This window comes from Labrus mixtus, chromosome 22, assembly GCF_963584025.1.
Source record: "Labrus mixtus chromosome 22, fLabMix1.1, whole genome shotgun sequence".
In the NCBI taxonomy this organism is placed as follows: domain Eukaryota; kingdom Metazoa; phylum Chordata; class Actinopteri; order Labriformes; family Labridae; genus Labrus; species Labrus mixtus.
The window spans coordinates 13,027,913-13,050,193 of NC_083633.1; the positions used below are offsets into that span (position 1 = coordinate 13,027,913).

The 22,281-nt window shown below is 39.4% G+C and overlaps 2 protein-coding genes across 2 annotated transcripts in view; one reads left to right on the forward strand and one right to left on the reverse strand.

The window, feature by feature from the left end:
• Window positions 1-2,548: 2,548 nt before the first annotated feature.
• Window positions 2,549-16,379, forward strand: slc6a1l (solute carrier family 6 member 1, like). The gene is made up of 15 exons (XM_061030352.1): window positions 2,549-2,802; window positions 5,314-5,718; window positions 8,226-8,357; window positions 8,653-8,753; window positions 9,124-9,233; window positions 9,383-9,515; window positions 11,517-11,651; window positions 11,741-11,844; window positions 11,931-12,055; window positions 12,411-12,523; window positions 13,124-13,255; window positions 13,555-13,657; window positions 13,884-13,984; window positions 14,816-14,983; window positions 15,527-16,379. Exons 2-15 carry the CDS (start codon window positions 5,481-5,483, stop codon window positions 15,620-15,622), a joined length of 1,791 nt encoding a protein of 596 aa, XP_060886335.1. The 5' UTR covers window positions 2,549-2,802; window positions 5,314-5,480; the 3' UTR covers window positions 15,623-16,379.
• A 1,042-nt stretch (window positions 16,380-17,421) lies between these two features.
• Window positions 17,422-22,281, reverse strand: part of LOC132956251 (IQ motif and SEC7 domain-containing protein 3-like) — a 91,738-nt gene continuing 86,878 nt past the window's right edge. Inside the window, 2 exon segments of the mRNA XM_061029573.1 lie at window positions 17,422-20,383; window positions 20,385-20,917. Coding sequence (XP_060885556.1) covers window positions 20,329-20,383; window positions 20,385-20,917 — 588 coding nt within the window. The 3' untranslated portion in view covers window positions 17,422-20,328.

The following is a 22,281-nucleotide window of genomic DNA, read 5'->3' on the forward strand; positions in this document are numbered from 1 at the left end:
CAAACCATGCGAGGCATGTCATACATAGAAATGAAGCAGGAGGAATTATAGGCCATAAATAACCAAATGTGTTTCAAATATACAACCAGGTACGTTGCAAAGTGGTTTTGCATTATGTCAGCATGAAACATGGGTTTGTTGCTTCTTTTGAATTAATCCTCTTTCAGGATGAAAGTTCTGCTACAAAATACAAATATAAAATGCAATCCCTGTTTGAAATGACAGAAAAGCGTAAATGTATTTTTTTTCCACTTAATTTTTTTTTTACTTTCCTCCATTGCCTTATTTCTATTTCCCATTCCTATCTAAACATCAATCTTTAAAAAAGGAAGTTGGACTATATAAAACATATATCATCTTTAGAAAAACTCCAACAAACCAAACTTTTGCTTCCTGACGTTTTATGTCTGTCATTCTGTCTTTGTCACCATAATAATGGCTCGCTATTATTCTTGGCTCCAGACACTCTGGAATCATAATTAGGCTGCATTGATCAGGGAACGCTGTAAACACATTGATGAAAACCAGCTTTGACAACTGCAATACAGACAACTACCATCGTTTGGGTCCACATGGGCAACAAACCACAACAGAGATTACACTGAATCTGCCGAAATGAACAAATTGCTGCAGGTGTTATTAAGCCTCTTATATTATTTAATCTCCATTTTACCAACCCTGTACTTTACAACTCTCCTCACACACCAGCACAACGATAGGTAGAGTGCTTGAGCATTGTCTGAATCTTCATTAGTCCATGCAATCATCTGCTGATAGAATATCTGGAGCACATATTAACGTCTGAAGGTTACCTGCCCAGGAGAAACAAAATGGCTAAATGCTTCATATCTGATTCCATTAATTTTAATGAAGAAATTTTTTTTACATCACTGGAGAAATTAAACAATTACAATTACACAACCTTACTGGATTAGCTCTGGGCCTAATAAGTGCCCTTGTTTTTGTGTTCCTAACATGGTTTAATGATGTCCACATTAACCATTCATAAAACACACTACAAGTCATAGAATACAACTGTAGGTGTCTAAAATAACTCCCTTTTTTAATATCACTTTAAGTTAACTACACTATTTTTTTATTTCAGTGTATGGATTTTGAGAAAGTCAAATATAAGCACAATTTGGTACCTCAGGTGCACTAACAATGCTGAAAATCAAGCTGTCTGGTATGATGATTTTAAATGTCCAAAATTTGTATATAAGTTATTTTATTATGAGTTAATTTCAGCTGGTTTTCCCTTCATAATGGATTCATTTATGCCATAATCTCGAGTTAACAAAGCATGTTTTCTCGTGATAACAGGATCATTTTTCTGGTGAATATGATAAAACAAAATAACATGCTGGTCATTGTGATAAAGACCACGACCATGCCATGCAGCCCATAAGGTACGTTTAGTCTATTTCTATGTTTGTTTGTTTTGGGCTTTTGCTTCTCTGGTGATATGAGATAAAAAAAATGGATGGAATCCGATGCAGGCTGCAGCAAAAGACTCTCAGGTTTAATAGTTAAAGCTCTACCTGGTGATCTTCCCCCATATTTTGTTTTATTCTTACACTCATCAGATTAAAGTGCAGTACCTCTCACAAAGTGTTCTACTCTTTTACTCACCTGGCATTGGTCAACACTGACACTGTAGTTGAAAAAGGAAAGAAAAATCTTACAAATAATGTGCAGTAATAGATACAATTGCTCCATTTAAGACACCAGAGGGATTGAGTGGCTCTTGTCCAACTTTATCTATGGAAATAAAGGTGATCTCAGTGGCAGCTCCAAAGCTAAAGTTTATGAAAGTCGAACTGAGCAAAGTCATACAGTGATATCCGTTTAGAGGTACCAACTTCTATGACGCCTTATCGCTTTCAGTCAGAGAACGAGTTTATTGAAACAAAGTGTTTGTTTTCAGAGGCTTTACATGGCAGTTCATTGTCTTTGAACTCTCTTTGTCTGCATTAACATCTGGGCACAATTTGGCAGCTGTTTTGGGATTTGAACAGAAGGGGGTTGCTATATGCATGGTTGGAGATTGCTTGACATTGAAGGCATATGGCTTGCCTACAATCACACTTGCAGAGATGCTGCATATTACAAATGAGCTCCTGTACTTTGATCATTCATACTTTTCCTTCCATTTATTTGAGAGAGGATATTTAGGATAAATATTGGATCCCCCCCCCCCCCCCCCCCCTTTGATTGCTGCGTCTGATATTGGCATGACCGTATTTGTGGTCATACATTTCCAGGGACTTTGCCAGCAGTCATAGTTTCATTTTCAACAACCCCATGAGCTCTTTTACTGATCAGGCCCTTCTCTGTTGGGAGATACCATGGTAACAGTGCTGGAAACAGCTAAGCTCGGCTGACGTAACAAACAAATACCCAAGAAGCACAAACGAACACACTGCTGCTGTAGCCAGAGTTCCCCGCCACATTTTGGCGATTGACATATCCCCCCATGGCCTCGGGGGCCTCCCTAGTCACAACTGAGCAGTAATCAAAGCAGACACACAGGTCGATCTTTAATATACAAAACTCGATACCAGCAGCAGGAACAGCCACAGGTCCTACCAAAATACAGTGCACGGGAAAGAGCTGCAAACTCCAAACGGATTTACAGGCAGCAGATACATCGTGGCTTCTCCTAGGCTCGAAGCTTTTTCACATTTGAAGCCAAGATGAAGTTTTTCTCTTTGGATATAAAGTTGAAGTTTCATGGTGTTCTTCATGCTGGTGCAGAAAACTGAAGCTGATGACCTGACGAAGGATTTGGAAATCTCTCAGGTATGATTCACCTAATTTGCCTTTCCCCTTTCTTTAAACTGCCTGTCATCCAATAAGGTCATCAACAAGGGTCAACAAAGACTGTGTGAGCACAATGGACTTCCACTGCTGCAGTTTAAATTCAATAACTTCATGAAACTCAATTAAAAGTTCGGGCTGCAAATGTTGAAAGAGATAAAAAAAAAAAAAAAAATTCTATGTCTGAGAGCCATGTTAAGAAATGGCCTCTAAAAGCCTTCTATGTCAAAAACAGCATGATTTACTTTGAATTAAACCGACAAAATCCTCAAAGGGAATCTCTGATGTGTGTTTTTATATCGGCTTTCGTTTGAAGCAGATAGACTTCACACAGGTGACAATTTTAAAGTACATTTTTGATCATTTCACATTATTATGCCCTGTTGAATTTGATTACGTTTTTAACACGGTGTGAAAAATGACTCATTTTTAGAGAAGAAGTCGTACTCACACTCAATGTAACAATCTCAGACTTTTTTTTTTGGAAGAGCAAGGGTAATCTGTGTCCTAACAAACCTTGTCAGTACTTTAATAAGAATGTTATATTGTGAGATTTGGAAGGTTACCATTAATAATCACTTTTTTTTGTGATTTGTGATTTGTGTTACATGGTTGATGATGTGACTTATAGGTCAATCAATTTGCTAATCATTAACAACTTCCTCCCTCCTGACCATGCTCTTCCATCCAGACAGGAAGTGAGGGATAATGAAGCTGCAATAAATGACTGTCATAATAAATAGAAATGTAACGTTTGATTTTTCGATCACGCATCAGCTGACTAGAAACCCACTCACAGTTGTCCATAGTGTAATCATTAAAGACAGGTGTAGACTTTGAAGTAGGGGATGTGTCAGTAGTGATGAAGAGGCACAGTGCAGTTTTCACAAGGATGACCTGGATTGCGTCACCAATCAGGCCAACTCAAAATAACATGATCATTTTGCTTAACCGTAAGAAATTCTAATGGAGGTTACACCAGTACACACACGTTTAACAGAGCATGCTCTGAGCTATTTGTATGACTCAAGTTGGCATACAAATCAAATCATTCGGAATAATGCCACCCTTATTTTAAGCTAGCTTCTTCTACATGTGGAACACACACATTGAAAATAAGAGTTGATTTACTAACTAACGATATTCACATGGTGGCCATTTTCTCCAAACGTCAAGTTCAGGGTTGAAAACTCTGCTGTTGGGATTATTTACTGCTGAGGTCCTGGTTTCTACTTTTTTTTTAAAACATAGGGGATTAGATTAATGGTGATTGACTTACTGCTTTTACAATACTGTTACTGCTACCACAATACTACAGCTACCACTTGCTAACATTACCATTTGATAACAAAACGGTATGAAGGGTTTAATCTCCTAGCTAATGTTACCAAGCTAACTGTTGTTTTAGCTAGCTAAAACCAATGTAGCCTAGGCTAAGAATTGGTTTCATGCAAATGTTAGCAAGCAACTTCTGTACCGTATGAGTTACCAGTTATGATTTTCAAAACCCATTGTCTTTCACGTTTCAAATAACCCAGATGCAGATAAATTGCAGCAATTTGTCAGATTTCTCTTGCAAACCTTCAATACAGTAGTAAAACATTACAGCATGCGTCTCAGCATCCTGGTTAGCTGCTGGGCTGCATAAGCTTGTAGGCGTGTTTAACTTGCCCTGATACCAAGTTATTTTTTAAGAATACATCTGTTTAATTCAGAATAAGTTTGTTTTAGGCAACAGATAATGCTATGAAAATGAATATCAAGGTTAGTGAGTCTCTCATTAAGTAACATATTTTGCTTCATTTTGCTTTCAAGACCAATAATGAAAGTTTCATGAACAACATTTTTCAGACATGGGCACAATGATTAGAAACACATTCACAGTAGCCTGTGGGTTCAGCTTAGATTAAGATTTATTTAAGATTTACTTATGTCAATACTGTCCATTTACAACTCTGTTCTTGCACATTTACATTTAATCTTCCATATTTAATCTTCCTATTTAAGACTAGTAATGCTAAGTTAAATCCTGGTTGTATATATTCACATTCTTAGTTTTGATATTTTTAGTGCTTATTTACTTTGTATTTAATATTATATTGTGTTTAAATTTGCTAACATTGTGTTTTTTACTCATATTGTGTGTTTGGATAACCTGCTGCTGTAACGCCACAATTTCCCAGTTTGGGATCAATAAAGTAATTCTCTTCTATTTTATTCTATTATAAAAAAAGGGAAAAATGTATGCTTCCTCAAATTCTGTGTGGGAACTTTGGATGTCCTAACAGATTCATGTTTTGGTTGTTGGCTTTACTTCTTGTAGCACTATAGTGCACAAAGTTCATAAAAAGGACTGTAAAAGGCTATAAAAATGACTCAACATCAGCAGACTAAAGTGAGGTTATTCCCCTACATTAAAATACTGTCAAACACAAATAAAAGCTTAATTGTTATAATACCTCTGCCAAAATGTGTTTGTTTCCCCTTCTACAGCTTTGCTACACATTCAGTGTCAGCCATTTGTCCTGAATTGGTCCATCCAAGAAGCAATCTCAGTGAGAGAGTAACCGCTGTGAAGAAAACGGACTATTACTCGTCACCATTTCAGCCAGTGAGGACCAAGGGACTTCCTGACCCCATTGGTCTGTAGCGGTCCCACCATGGGGAAGACTGGGCAGAGTACAGTGGACTTAAACTCCCCGACAGAAGTCAAACAAGCAGTTCCTTTTGAGGAGCTGGATGCTGTGGCGCCTTCTGCAGATGAAAATAAAAAACAAGAGCCCCCTGATAGAGGAAGCTGGAAGGGAAAGTTTGACTTTCTGCTATCGTGTGTAGGATACGCCATTGGCCTTGGAAATGTCTGGAGGTTTCCTTATCTGTGCGGCAAGAATGGTGGAGGTAAGAGCTAAGTATGGTTGTGCTAAAATAATTTGATGGTACACTTATAAACTCTCATATAATACAAAAGTATCTTCATGAACAAACCTGCTGGCTGATTCCTACTCAGTCATCCAACAGTCATTGCTGTTTATTCTCAAGTTTGACATTTTGAGCATTTAATTCACTTTAGATTAGTCTGACAATAAGCTGAATATGTGGCCTGCCTTACTGTGATAGGCAGAGAGTTCCACAGTCTGAAGGCCTGGTCACCTTAGTACAGCCAACCACCTCCAAACATCGTAGAGAAATTCCTAGCTACATATGGAGCTAAAAGACATGTAATGTTTGGGCGCAAGGACTTTCAAGGATTTAAAAGGCCTAAAATCAATACGATAAAAGATGGGCAGCCATTGTTGGGCAGCCAAGAGCAGGAGGTATGTGTTGGTGTTTGTGGGTACCTGTTAAAACTCAAGTGGCAGCTTTCTGAACCATTTGGAGTCGGTGGAGGGAGCTCTGACTGATACCTGTAAAATGTCTATTACAATAACAATAGTGAGAAAAAATAAGAGCGTGAATGACTTGGTGCAGCTCCGAGGGAGGCAGGAATTATCTTATTTAAGACATTTGTTTAAGTTGACTTATTTCTGCAACTAATTCTTTATTTTTTCGACATTTTTTGAACATCCCTTATCAACAGAGTTTGTTTTTCTTCCCCACCAAACTTCCTCTATTATGCTCTGAGAGGCCTCCTCTTTCCTCTGAATCTCTTCTGCAACCAGTTCTGCAATTTGCTCCAAGAAGCTGTGTTATGCTTAGCTCAAACCCCCTTACCCTTGCTGTACCATATGCAAACATAACACTGTGTCTTAGTGCTGCCTGAGCCTGTAAAACTCTCTATATTTGGGCTTCCTCTTCCTCTCACTTCAGTCTGACAGTTATTTCCAGCCTTACTTTTGCACATTTCAACATTCCTGGTCATGGAGTAGCATTGGGCTTCCAGCCACTTTTAGATACAAGTTGTTGTTTTCTAAGCTTGTCTACCTTTTGAAGTAGACACATCATACCACCTTCAAGTCCATAACAGTAATGGCAGGGGACCAAACTGCAGACATGATAGAGTTTTACCAGAAAGGCCTGAAGTCTCTGAACGCTTGATCTCTTGGATCTGCTCCTAATCAATATAGGCCTCGCAGACGAACACCTTCCTGAACCTTTAACGCACCTCTTACATGTGTTTTTAGAATGTTCCTCTCATCTACACGATATAAATATCTTACTTTGAGGAAAATCTTTACAAATGCCTATATATATATATATTTTAACATTCCTCAGTTTCTCCCCCAATGGGAGACACATCTAGAGGTAAACCTACCTCCAAGTCCCTATCTTTGTCTGTATGAAGCTTCACTGAAAACGCCTCCAACTCCCTGTTATTCCCTTTAGTATATGCAACTTTTTTCCCTTCTAGATATTGACAAAGTAAACTTGTGCAGGTTGTTATAAGAATCTGCTGTCTGTTTTTTTTCTTTTCTTTTTAAGACTTTCTGGTTGTCTTCAAGTTGCCAGACTTGATCGGAGGTGATCAATGCCATCATTGGGGGCACTGGTTTAGCTTAGTCGCATTCGCCCAATTAACTAGAGGCCACAGTCTTTGACCGAACGCCCTGAAGCTTGTTTCTGACACTCGTACCTTTTCTGCTTATCAGCCCGATGCTCCTCTTTCAATATTTCCTCTCTCCCCAGTTTGCATGATAACAAAGGCAAAAATGAGATCAATAATTACCAATACAAGAGCATGCTCTCATTCTCATGTGACTAGCCTTTCAATTTTATTATTGCCTCATCACTTCCCATGAAGCTGACATTTTTGACCTCCCATAAACCCCCCAGTTTACCAGAAGATATTTTTAATTATACTCTCATTTACTTGAAATTATTTCCATTTCGGTGCTTCTAGTGAAGCTGTCAGATCTGGATTCAAACTGAGTTTCTATCCCACACTTTGTCATTGGCTACTCTCACCGTTGCCTTGGCCCTGTTGTTTGGTGGTGCCTCTTTTTAGTAATGACCAACATTATATTTTAAAGGAAAAAGGTTATTGGAAAACGTTCATAAAACAGAAACTGTGTTTAACGTTTGTAAAATTGTCTGTTAGACCAAAGTATTCCCCAAACAGTTTTTGTCTTCTGCATGCAAATTGTGCAATATTTCAAACAAGTCTGTCTCCTGGCGATTTTTACAAAATGCTCATAATAGAAAGGACCTCCAGGCAGAAGCCATGATTGAAAAACTTTGGAATAAGGAGTATATTTTTCCTTCCACATTATGACAGCAAACTTTCTTTATTTTCCATTTTAAATGATCAAAAATGAATGTATTAGCTTCATTTGTGCCAGAGTGATTTTATGATCTGTCAATGTTAGTATATCTACATGTAAAAATGCATGATGTGTGGTCCTCTGACAGGTTAGTGATTGTTTTTCAGGTAAGATTGTTTTTTAACTTTCATTTTGTCACTCAATCAGGGGCCTTTCTGATCCCGTACTTCTTGACCCTGGTGTTTGCTGGGATCCCTCTCTTCTTACTGGAGACATCTCTGGGACAGTTCACCTCAGTGGGAGGGTTGGGAGTGTGGAAGCTCATACCGATGATGAAAGGTAAGACTGGAATATATATATATAGATATATATATATATATATATATATATATATATGTAGTAAGATAAGGATATACATCTGTAGTTATTGTTTTTAAACGTGTGCATATAATTTGGTTATTGAGATCATCCTCCTTAGTGGATGTGGATAAGTGTGTTTTAGGCATCCTAACAGAACAGTATAACATCAAGAATATTTAATGGCATTTATTTTTCTGTTTTATATTATTTTTGTTTTATATTTATATTTTTTTATTTGTACATTTCTGATGTTTTTGCCTCCTTCTTTCTCCAGGTGTTGGTATAGCTGCAGTGGTTCTGTCCTTCTGGCTCAACATCTACTATATCATCATCATCGCCTGGGCACTCTACTATTTATTCAACTCCTTCGGCTCGGTATGGAACCATTCTTCAGGAGTCCTGAATTCAAAATGTTTTCATTTTAACAGGGAGAAGAGTTATTCATAATGTAGTGTGTAGTTGACCTGATCAACGGGAGGGCGCGGTGTAGCTGTTTGTCAGGGTGACTGAAAGTTATGTTGTCAGCGCTTTCAGCAACGGCCACAAAGCCCCCTTCAGTAACAAATGGGTGACTTCACTCAGGCTTATTTTATGATTAAAACAACGGGTACAAGGGGACATTTGGTAAATATTTATTTCTACTGTAAAGAAACCAAAAATGCATTTCAATTCTGATGTTTTTTGTGCTGAAATCTGGAACTGATGTTGTTTATGCATATGTTTGTTTTTTTTATATTGTGTGCAGGAGCTGCCTTGGCAAAGCTGCGATAACCCCTGGAACACAGAGAAATGTTTTTCCAACTACAGTCTGACAGACACCACCAACCTGACCAGCGCTGTCACCGAGTTCTGGGAGTAAGTCAGCCAGATATGATCCTGTCATGAAGGGTGTCTATGTGTGTTTGTGTCTGTGTGTGTACAAGGATTTGTGAGTGTTGAGGCTATTTCTGGAAGCTCTTGTGCTTGTGCCTGTCTGAGTTCAGTGTGTATTTGTGTTCCTGTAGGCGAAACATGCACCAGCTGTCAGGTGGTCTGGAGGAGCCGGGGGAGTTACGGTGGCCCTTAGTGGGCACTCTGGCACTGGCCTGGGTCCTAGTCTACTTCTCGATTTGGAAAGGAGTGGAGTGGACGGGAAAGGTCAGACACTCAGTCCAAGTTGTCTTCTTTTCTTTACCTCTACATTTTCTACTTTTTCTCTCTCCAGCCTTAGACGTAGAGTTTCTGACGGTTGTTACTGACAAATCAAAGCCTGGATTGTTATTTGTTTCTAAAGTTTTCAAAAATATATTTCTACTGTGGAGCCAGAACAAATTTCCCCACTGGGAAACAAAGTGTTTTGTATCGCATCGTATAGTATAGTCATATCCCCTTCTATCTTATTGTATGGTATCCAATCGTAAATGAATAATATCAAATCATATCGCATCATATCATGTCCTGTCCTGTCATATCGTATCCTATGCTATCCTATTGTATGGTATCCAATTGTATCTGAATAATAGAGCAAAAACAAAACATGGCACCAAAATTTTATTGTTTTTTGGGCTAAGATTTAACTGTGTAAGTCCTTAGTCATATATGCAAATGTACGACCAAATAACTATAAGAAAAAGAAAAATAATGAGAAAAAAGATTTTGTTGTTTGTTAATTGTCAGTCATTGTGTTTGGTTCAAGAAGCAGGTATGATTTCTTGGATTATAGCCTAACATTGTCAGTTAAAAGTGACCTAATGGCAAATAAAGTAGCACCATTTTTCACAACCTGCCCAACTGAATTTCTCCTTCGAAAAGTTCGCCCAACTTTTCAACAGGTTCATTTTTTTTTCATCTTGGTGACGTGTCAGGACAACTCATTGATTGTTTGGATTCAAATTCTGTGCAGATATTAATGTTACCCTTCATAGCATTGATCCCTTAACCTTTCGATCAATGTACAGTACAAAACTAAAAGCATTCCCATCAGCCTTAGCTGCACTTTCCATGAAGCGCTGATTGTTGGCTAATGTTGGCAAGTTAACACCCTACATCCCATAATGCTAGCTTGGCTGTAGACTGTAGTTTTGTTGTTTCTATATCAGGTGGTCTGTAGAGGTGCATCAGCTGGGCTTAAAGAAATGAATCTGCTTGGTTTTTTTTTCTGCGTGTTCATGTGTTGGATGGTGAATGAAGTTCGGTACGCAACACCAGAAAAGCTGATGTGTTTGGTGCTAATGGGGATCCAAAAAAAGAAGAAGAAGTCGAGGTTTTAGGTTTACGTTTTTGGAAGTAACGTTTTGAGTTTTTAACGTTTTTAAGTCAGACATAATGTTACACCCAGGCAAACACACAGCTGGTGCACTTGGCTCCTGGTCTTTTAGTGAATTGTACTATTAGTCTTTTTGGTCAAGGAGGTCTCTGCCTGGAACGATAAGTAGTCCAGCTATTACAAACCGACCCCTATGTTACTGAACCTTCCCCTTTTCTCAATTGAACATTTGTATAAATCCACAATTCATTTTAGACAAAGGTTCTGTTCTGCTTTTGTGATGCTAAATAATGATAGATTTTGTTAAAGTCCCCTCAATGTTTTTTTTTTTTTTTTTTTTTTATCATTGGGGGACATTTAAATGACCTATTTATTCTGATTCCACTGAATTGCCATATTCACAAGACTTCGAGAAGGACTTTCTGATCCAAGAGAAGTAGAAACTTTTTCAAAGTTATTAATTATTCCCAAACCAGCAGATTATTCAGAGTTGATCCTTGTAGAGTTAGAAAAAGAAAAACTCTTCCTTCTGCATTTGGGTTTTTTAAATTACATCCATTCGCAGGAATGTATGTGAGCAGAAACACTTTCACACATTCCCTGTCAGGGATAATTGGATTTTAATGTGTGTGTGAAAAATGAATTCCCTGAGGCCCTGGCCCTGATGGACATTACCAATTAAACATAATCATTATGCTACAGAAGAGCTGGCCACATCCTAAAGGCTCTGGCAGGATCTTTTGGCAAAGACGTGCCATGGAAATATTCTCGCAGCGGAGAAATTCTTCACTGTGTACTGTGGCAACAAGGGATTTTACTTTGAGTTAATAAGCAGAAAATATGTGCAAATATCAGTGCCTAAAAATACGTTTTTCTCTGCTAATTTCTCGTAGGTGGTGTATTTTTCAGCCACGTATCCCTACTTCATGCTCTTCATCCTCTTCTTTCGGGGGGTCACCTTGCCTGGAGCCATAGACGGGATACGTTTCTATATCACCCCGGACTTTAACAAGCTCGTCCGGTCTGAGGTAGACACTTTTGCATACTCACAATCACACAAACATGCTTATAGGCAAGCAAACGTGACTATAAGAAGAGCACATGTGCTGTGTGACAGGTGTGGTTGGATGCAGCAACTCAAATCTTCTTCTCCTACGGACTGGGACTGGGATCGCTCATCGCACTGGGAAGCTACAACACGTACCACAATGACGTATACAGGTAGGAACAAGCGTCTTATACCCTTTGTACGTTTGATTTTTTTCCCTTGAATCAGAACGATTAATTTCCGTTTCTTTCCTTTGCAGGGATTCCATCATTGTGTGCTGCATCAATTCCTGCACCAGCATGTTTGCAGGCCTCGTCATCTTCTCCATCGTAGGCTTCATGTCCCATATCACCAAGAAACCCGTGCAGGAACTAGCAGCATCAGGTAAAGTAACTTATCGACCTATTTGAAAATATCATACTCTTGACTTCCATCTTTTGTTTTAATATATAGCAGAGGCAGTCATCAGATCTTTCATGCCACAACAGGAACAGTCCTGCATTGAAAATTCTATTGAAAGGAGCAATATGTAACTCTGACACCACATTACAATGGGTAATGCATTAGAAGTTCAAAACATTTGAGAGAGCTGTCTCCCCCCCTGCCCCCTCCTCACATGTCGCCGATACAAAATCAGTCTTGTGACTGTAAAATTGAATCCAGCACTGCAATGGTGAACCCTGCTGTTAAGTACTGGAACATGTTTTTTCAAATGGTGTGATTTTTGTGTGGCTTTTAGGTCCAGGTCTTGCGTTTTTGGCTTATCCTCAGGCCGTCACCCAGCTGCCCATGTCCTCTCTGTGGGCCATCCTCTTCTTCTCCATGCTCATGATGCTTGGCCTCGACAGTCAGGTAAACAAACTGAACACATCGTGATTTGTTTTTCCCCCTCACTAACAGTCCTTTATTGAGCATTAAGGTAAAGCTTCCATATATAAGTAAAACAAAGTGTTAATTCTATGCATACCACTCTGTTCTTCTTTTGCATGATGAAAATTGCATGTAATCACTAGAAATCGATGAGAAGGGCAAGCTGCAACAGTTTTGTCCTCTTAACTTTTGCCCAGGGTTTCGTCTCTCAGGCTTGTTACAGATAACGCAGTTCTACCTTGATCAGTCCGAAACAAAAACGTGTAGAAATCACACATGTAATTGTTAAATTTATTTTTTTACTATTGAAAAAGGAAATCTAATTGTACAATATTTGATTTCAAATTTGAGTTTTAGTTAATTAAAAAAAATAAAAAATCACTTAATAATGTCCCCCACTTATTTAGACAAACATTCACTCAGGTCACTCAGGCTTCGTCCATTAATATTTACAGTGTGTGATCTGAACTGCTCTGTGGTTGCATTTCATGGTGGGGAACGGGGAATGTAATACTTTGACTTTACTGTTTATCAAGCTACAGCGCCCTCTGACCAGTGTCTTTCAATGCTGCCATGTGTTAGTTCTGCACGGTGGAAGGCTTCATCACAGCTCTGATGGATGAATACCCAATGCATCTGAGGAAGAGGAAGAAGGTCTTCATCCTCTTCATCTGCTTCATTTCCTTCATCATCGGCTTCTCCAACATCACACAGGTATTAGCTCTGTGCATCTCTGTGTAGCACCCGGCAACTTCCGTTTTTGAAATCACTGCTGTGAGCTCTTACTGCAGGATTATAAAACATCTTTCAACTCATATTCCCATGGGTACAGTTCCATATTTCTCAGACATAATGCAGACTCCTTTCTGCATTATGACAAAGCGTTCTAACAATAACCTGAGGTGTACATGCGTCACGCATATTTTATTCAATAAAAAAGGGGGATTTTAAATGAAAGCCTCCAAAGCAGATATGTGTGTCTTACCGCGTGTGTGTTTGTTGAACTCCCTCAGGGTGGTCTCTACGTGTTCAAGCTGTTTGATTACTACTCTGCCAGTGGGATGTGCCTACTGTTTCTTGTCTTCTTCGAAACCATTTCCATATCCTGGTTCTATGGTAGGAGATTTTCTCTGTTTAACCCAAACACTGTAAAGTGAAATTACAAGTACAGCTGAAAAAAAGTAGATAGATTGTTGTGGCAAGTCCCCAAATGAATCAAGTATGTTGATTTTCATCAGGAAAATAATCAGCTTTCCTCCTCATAAGGCTTTTTTCTAACACTTATTATCTCCACATTAACATACACTCACTCTGTCTTTGTCGTTTTCTCCTTATGCAACAGGAGCTGAGAGGTTTTATAAGAACATCGAGGACATGATTGGCTACAGGCCATCTGGCTGGTGGAAGCTCTGTTGGATGTTCTTCACTCCCATGATCTGCCTGGTAGGAAAGAAACGATTATTGACTCAACACCATCAATATGAGTCAAACTCAACCAGGGAGATCCATGAACCAATCAAGCTACAGCGGGAGCCAATAGAGTGAATTGATGACAATGCTAAACGGTTTCCTCTTCCTGGTGGTGATTTGTACCGTCTGTCAGGCCATCAGAGAAATCAGTGTTCACCAAGTCTTTATCTTCACCACTGTTGTGATACAGGAAGTCAGACAGACGAAAAATAAAGTGCAGTCAGCCAGAAGAAATCATAGCGTTCAGCGAGGGCGGATGTTGCTCAGTTGGCAGAGTTGGTCGTCACTCAACCGGAAGGTCAGGGGTTCGATCCCCAGCTCCTGCAGCTACATGTCCGATATGTCCTTGGGCAAGACACTTAACCCCAAGTTGCTCCTGCTGCTTCGTCAGCGGTGTATGAATGTGTATGATAGGAATTAGTTACTTTTTTTATTTTTTTTTATTTTGGCTTTTTGGGCCTCTATTAGAGAGACAGGATAGTGGATAGAGTCAGAAATCAGGGAGAGAGAGAGAGTGGGGAATGAAATGCAGGAAAGGAGCCACAGGTCAGATTTGAACCGGGGCTGGCCGCTTAGAGGCCTCCATACATGGGGCGCGTGCACTAACCATTGCGCCATCAGCGCACCAAGGATTAGTTACTTCTGATGGCCATTTTTCAAATTTACATTTTCTACTAAATTTACATTTTCTACTTCTTTCAGTAAAGTATTTACATTGAGTGATACATTTGAATGTTAAAAAAGCAAGGTGAAATTCATGACATGGACTTAATAAAAAATGATAGTATTTAATTGTATTTTTAGGGGGTGTTCACCTTCAGTGCCATTGAGATGACCCCTCTGACCTTGGGGAAGTATGTGTACCCGATGTGGGGCCAAGTGATCGGCTGGTTCATGGCTTTGTCCTCAATGATCCTGATCCCAGGCTATGTGGTCTATATGTTCTGCACCAGCAAGGGCAGCATCAAACAGGTACAAACCCTTTCACACAGCATGCTGTTTTCTCTGTTTTAACATCTTTTCCCTGTAAAGAGGGATTTTGGTACTCAGGTCTCAGAGTTTTGTCGAGCCGGTAATAGAAAAACTGAAAAAAAAAAAGTGCAGATGCTGGTTGAGTGAGACGGTATAAAAAGGCCGAGGTTATTATGGCTGCAGAAAATCAGTAAAAACACAATACATTACGTAGTTTGGCTTGGGGCCAACATCATTATCCGGTTTTTGCTGGAAGAAAAGTATGTTTGGAAGGTGAACGCAGCTTGTTAGAGTTAATGTTTTGCTTCTGTTTTTTGCACTACAAAATCAGATTTCTTCTTCACTGTAAAAGATCATATTAGAATTATAGTGTCTCTGAGATTTGTTTTGATAAGTCTGCTTCTAAACATTCAGCTTTTCTTGAAATTAAAGTAAACTGAAAAGCACATTTTGTTTACTCTGTGGGTTATTTATTCCTTTAATCTGGCCTTACTATCAGCAAATACTCATCTCAGACTGATGTTATTCTCTTTGCTTGACCAGCGTTGGCGGAAGATGACAACATCCCGAGAGGATAAAAAGCCATCGGGGCATGAAGAATTTACCCACACAGGGAGCGTGGGCGAAGCGCCTGTCTAGCCAGGACAAAATAATTTGACGGCTTAACCCCCCCACACACGTCCGCGAGGACCTTCTACAATGAAATCTGACAATTTGAAAGATGGAGTCTTGTCTTGTGTTTTACTCTGTTTTTTCTCCATTTTAAATTGTTGTTAAAATGATCCAAAAACTGCAAATTGAATACTGTGGATCAGCTCTGAACCTATGCACATTTTTCACATATATACCATTTATGTCGGACTTTAAACTACTTTTAATTTCTCTTCTAATCAAGAAACTATTCTTTGTTCATCAGCAAGAAAAGTCTTTGTTGTTCATAAAAACTGGTAAGACTTGATTTGAGGCCTAAACTAAAATGTATAGAATGTTATTTACATGTTATTTTGTAGCTTAAAGAAGAACTCAACCCCTGTCGTATTTTTGTCCATTTAGCAGCCCAAATAATTTCACCTGTACCTTTAAATGTCTGTAAATATAAGGGCCCTGCAGTTGTAATAAATTGGAATGATTTTGTATAATCTCAAACAAGCCCACTAGCCTTTAGTGTGGCTTACTTTATTAAATTAATAGTCATGTGTAAATATAATTATGCCACAACGTTAAGTGTGTAATGTATTTTTTATGACTTGTTTCATACTGTTGATTCTGAAAAAGTACAATAATACCTCTTTTAATCTGGGGATAAGTCAAATGAGATGTATTACGGATTTGCCCAGACTTTATTCATGCAAGTAAAAAAACATACAAAAATAAACTTCACCTGCTTACCTGCTTAGTTTATTTGATCACTTATTTTGTTATGAAAATGTTAATGAAATACAAATACTCTGAAATACAGAAAAAAAAACGACAACAAACTGGTTTAATTATATTCAAAATAAATTATAATATAATTAATATTCCCCTATTTCATTTGCGGGAGGGATGACGACTTAAAAGCGCGTTGTTGGACTTGATTGGTGAAAGAAAGTTAATAAATGATTTGATTGGTTGGCGCGTTCACATCTCGACTTCCTGTTTGGGAAAACAGGATTTAGCCTACTACAGAAGTTGAATTGAATCAGTGAATGGCATAAAGTTGGTGTGTGGAAGCTTATCAGGTAAATACTGACTGCGTTAACTTTAAAAACAACGAAGGAGAAGATGACATTAAAGGTATCATGGATTGAAGACTATGAAGATGCTATGAAGGTGGTAGTGTTTTTTTTTTGGATGACTGGGAGGATGAGGAGGACGGCGAGGAAGAGCACTGTCTGCACAAGCTTACTGTAAGTTACCTCCCTACCTTAAATGTTAACTCTAAAGTTAGCTACAGCTCCTATCTAGACGTTTTGTTCACTCACACCTGAAGGACTTTGTAAACTCTCAGCTTTCTGTGGTGGCTCTGATTCTGATTGGTTGTGGCGGTTTCTCTAAACTTCCATGCCCATGTTTGGGTATGTGTTATGTATTACGTCATGAATCTGAGTCGCTTTTCTGTAGTCATATTGTTTAGTGTTGATGTTGTATCAAAACAGTACACCTGCTACATATAGCTTTTTAAATCCTGGCGCTGCTACTGTTAGTAAATAGACCTAAATTAAAGCTTAATCAAAATTATGCCATAATAATATATAATGTATGTAAATTACATTTTAATTACTTTTTCTTCATTCAAATTCAATGTAAGATGATGTGAGTGTTTGGTCTGTATGACATAACACACATTTTTGAAAACATATCACTTTAAATATTAAAAAAAATAAAAAAAATATTAATTCACATTTTGGAGGTATCGAGCTGTTTTTACTGAAGAACCAACAAGCAGAACAATGTGGTGAATAGACTTAAATCATCTTTAATAGCATGTTGATAATACTGCAAAGACAGGTAGAGAGGGATTCAAAGCCAGCTGAGGAAGGTGATGTTTGATATTTGTTACACTCAGTTTCCACCTGTCTTTCCCTTTATATGTCCACTTTTTTATTTTCAAACTAGTATAAGCAAACACAGTGATAAAGAGCCAGACATAAGATCCACACGTCATTCATGATGCAGTGCACTGGTATGGCAGAGCCCTTTTTTTTTTTTTTTTTTTTTTTTTCAGTTTTCTTGACGAAAGTTTGCTACTTTCATATCATAATGCTGCAGAATGCTACATTGGTTTTCCTTTCAAACATAAACTCACAGATTTTGCAGTGTGCCTCAGACTCTTTTAATTGCACACACAGCACGTCTTTCTTCCAAAAATGCTTGAACAAATTGTCAAGTAGGAGAAACTGTGCAGACACAAACAAAAGGAGGTGAAAGGCAAGAGGAGACAAAGATGTTCTGACTTATAATTTGCTGCCGTAGCTTAAAAAAAAAAATCAGATTCAAGGGGAGTTTGCTGTCTTAAATATTTTTTTCTTTTTCAGTTCCACTAAAGCATAGCAACAAAACAAAAAAAATCTGCCATCATCTTCTTTGCTCACAGCAAATTCATTCATGCACAAAAATATTCGGGTAGTTCAATCGGCCTGAAAACAGATTCCATGCACAAGAGAAAAAAAACCCCACATCATACCTGAATGTTTGAAAAAAGAAAAGAGAAATCTTACAATCAGCACCCATCTATGCAAAATCCACAACTGTGGAATTTCTGGTGTTTTTTTTTTTTTTTTTATCAAGTTTGTTCAAATCCAGGAGAAATATTCACTCAGTCATTTAATTCAGAAAGTGATGATTCTTTATATGACAGAAGAAAATGTAGCAGATTAAACAAACAGGGGGGTTGCATTTGTTTATGGGAAAGTTTGGATGCTATTGTGAGAAGGTCAAACACACTCACATACACACACACATCAGCCAGAAGTGCTGATTGTTTTTTTTCTTCTGCAACCTCTGCCTCTCCGCTGGGTAATATCAAGAGTAGAAAAGGACAGAAAGATGAGATAGAGACCTTCCCACAGAGCCTGTGTAATTATAAAACAACAAATCAGACAGATGGGGGTCAGATGGGAGCAGAGTTAACCGCACATCCATCCCACAATACCTGCCGGGGCTCATGTTTTAAAGATGGACGCATTGAGGCTGCCCTCTTTCAGAATGAAGGACGGGGGCGATAGCATTTTGAGAGGGGCTAAAGGTGTCTTGCTTGTCCTTTTTTTTCGACACCGCTTGAAATGTGGTATTTACAATCTAGGCTGGGCTGAAAGAGAAAACCAGATCAGATAATGCATTCTTTTTGTCCCATTCTTATTTAAAGCCAACAGCACAAAACAATGCTATTAATGCCAGCATTTGCAATGGAAGCGGAGTGTGTGCCTCTGTAGTTTCTGGAAATGTCACACTGAAAGGTTAGGACGGGAGAGGACAAAACCTGGGAGTTGTACTGACATAAGGACACAAAGTCTGGATGGTTGTTTTTTTTTTCCGGGACACGCGCAAAAGGTGGAAAATTAAAATAAACCCAGATCTTGACATTTCACAGTTGTGGCAGAAGGATCTTCATGGAAATGTTATGGCAATTTCCTGTAAAAGCGAAGGAGCATTTGCAGACAGCAGAGCGTGTTGTTCAAATCGATTACACCAAAGATGCTGAATCGTTGTTGTTGTTTTTAGAAAAGTTCCAGAGCAGCTCTAAGAATTCCACACACAAAAGAAAAACAACCTTTCCCTCCATCAGCAGATAAATGTGGCAAGAAGTCCTGGTTTAAGATATTAAAGACGAAGAGAAAAAGACAAACAACAATCAACAGGACGATCCCAGTTGGACATTTTGGCATGGCAGCAATCCACATGATTGAATGCCTTTGTCCTGTCATCCTTTTGCTGCAGGATGATCAATTGAGCGACGATTGAGCGAGTGCCTTACGATGATAGAGAGCCACAGCGTTACAGAGGAGGATGACAAACAGACACAGCTTATCAGAGGATTTTTTAAGTCTCCACGGGGCGGCTCTCCATCACATGGAGTCATCAGCAACAGTGCTAACAGAAGATGAGTTTTAATGAAGTATCAGTTTTTTGTTGTTGTGATCCTTAAGGGAGAAGCGTGAAAGGACTAGTTTTTCTGAAAGCAAAAGGTAGTTTTCTTTTTTTTTCTTTTTTTTTTTTTTTAAATCCTTCTAGCCCTAGCGTTAAGTCAAGTGCAAAGAAGTCAGTGTTTGGTGGAGGCGTATGTATTTTGGCACACGTTTTCAGTCAAGTGTCAGCTATGCACGCAGACGCACATACAGCACAGTAGGCATGAGGTTTGGGATGATAAAAGCGCAACAAAAAAAACAAAAAAAACAACAAGAGGCGAGAAGTTCCTTTTTTGAGAGTCCATCCATCACAGTCGAAAAAGAAAAAGAAAAAAGAAGAAAGTAGGATTCACATAATTTTCTTCATGTCGTTGTTGATTAATGGAACTACAAGAAAATCCATCCATCCAGGAACTGATGATGTGTTTTCTCTAGCAAGAGTTAAAACTGACAAAAAGTTATAGAAATTTGTTAAAACTACATAATATTTGAAAATACATGTGGAATCAAGTAAAATTTTATATATATGCACTTCATTTCTCCGCATCTCTTTTAAAATCTTCATTTTCCTTGTTTCTTTTTTTTTTTCCTTAAATATATGCATATAAGTGAGATTTATTTTTTCATTATAGCTCTGTATGTATATATGTACATTATGTACTTTTAAATAGGTAGAGAAGGTGGTGGGTTTGTGAGGAAGTGTGTGCGTGTATGGGGGGAAGATACTAATTCATTTATTTACACCATGCTCCGAGAGCCGCTGGGGGTCCGGTGTAGACTGAGGCGAGGGTCGGGGGGGGATATACTGGTGTGGGTGGTTGTAAGGCGGAGGCGGAGGAGGCAGCGGGGGCTGGTGGCCGTCATTGCCATGGGAGCAGTCCGGCGAGCGGACCGGGGTGGACATGGCTGACTGGCTGAGCTGGTGGTGTTGTTGTTGTTGTTGTTGTTGTTGTTGTTGGTGGTGATGGTGGTGGTGGTGCTGGTAGTGGTGATGCGTGGGCGTGTGGCTGAGGAAGGCCTCCATGTGTCCGTGGCCGCTGTTGTCGAGCATGATGACCTTGACGATCTGCTGACACTGGATGAGCGTCTCGGGCTGCAGGTCGGCCATGCTGACAGCAGGCTGGTGGAGGTGGAGGTGGTGGGAAGGGGTGCTCGCCGCTGACTGCAGCTGCGGGTGCTGAAGCAGAGGCCCCTGGGTCAGACCCGGGGGCACCTGCTGGAAAAGCAGCTCCCCCCGGTGGTTAAGAAGGGCCACGCTCTCTGGACTCGGAGCCATGCTGCTGCTGCTGCTGAGCTGGTACGTCTGAAGCCTGTTGTGAATTGACACCTAGTTTAGAAAACAGCCAAGAGAACAGCATCAAATGTTATAAAACTGGATCCTCCTCTACAATCCGTCAAGCCCTCTTTTTTTTTTTTTTTTTGCGGGGTGTGGAATGCACAGCACACACACACAGGGCATGCGTGGGGGCTTAGGTGTAAGGTTGGTGGAGGTGTAAAATCACCGTGACTACAGCCACACTCCCCTCCCTCCACTCCAAACAGACTGGGGACAGTGTTGGATGCTGGGAAAAACCAGTGTGTGTGATCGGGGTCAGGGGAGAAGTGAGGCAGTGTTGGGGGGGGGATGGGGGTGGGGGGGTGAGAAATTTAGTGCGACGCTAAAGGGGTCGGGGTCCCGGTGGTTCCAAAGGGGACACTGAGGGCCCCCGTGTCTCCCTTCCAAACCACTGTGTGGCGCTAATGGGGGACAGCGAACACAAGGAGATTTTTAGGGAGAGGTGGGGTTACCAGAAAATAGACGGAGGTCATACGTAGAAGAGGGAGAGGTGGAAGAAGAGGAGGAGAGGAGGTGAGCAGACTGACAACCACAGACGTCCACAGGCAACATTCATCAGAATGCAAACCTCCATAAGTCACATTTATTTCCACATTTTAGTTCCACTGGACACTTTCCTTCCCTCAGAGTTGTTTTCTGCTTTATATTATTCTTCAATCTATCATAACCTTTCTAATTATGTCGTTTTTTTTTTAAGGTTGCATTACGTGTTTCCTAGTTACCTTGACCTGTGTTTTTTGGCATGTGTACCAAAACTTAAAAAAATGACAAGGGCATTTTTAAAATTCATTGAATCAGCAAAATGTCAAGCTCCGCTATGTTTTATGTACATATATAATGCGACACACATCTCACATTGATATTCATTACATGCTCGTGGGAAGCTTTTAGAAAGTCACCACCTTGGCATTTTAAAAACAGAAGTGTCTGTATGTGGACGACAGCGTTCTCTTGCATCATTTACGGCATAGCCTGGTTTATTGACAATTTGAAGGTATATTTGAACTGTAAAAACCAACGATTGAGACCATAAACTCTTTACAAAAATGTTAACTGAGGTACTGCATCAACTGAGAAACCATGTTTTTTTTTCCTAGTAACTTTTTTTTGTAACTAGTGTAGTTGCCCCCTGCTGGCCACGAGAAAGAATGCATTGACCTTCCTGTTGATATCAGGAGGCAACATCCACGTTCACAATCTGTCGTCTGCTGTCATATTAAGCGATTAAGTGAAATTGTTTGCTATTATGAACAGGGGAAGAAATGTATTTACATATCCATTTGCCATTTTGACCACCGTCTTTCTTTTTTCAACTCAAGCTATCACCTTTTTGTGTAAGAAAACTCATTTTCTTA

Coding starts and splice junctions, on each gene's coding strand:
- slc6a1l (XM_061030352.1), top strand. CDS start 5,481: ATGGGGAAGACTGGGCAGAGTACAGTGGACTTAAACTCCCCGACAGAA. Junction 8,754..9,123: donor TATTCAACTCCTTCGGCTCG/GTATGGAACCAT, acceptor TATTGTGTGCAG/GAGCTGCCTTGGCAAAGCTG. Junction 13,985..14,815: donor TCACTCCCATGATCTGCCTG/GTAGGAAAGAAA, acceptor TTGTATTTTTAG/GGGGTGTTCACCTTCAGTGC.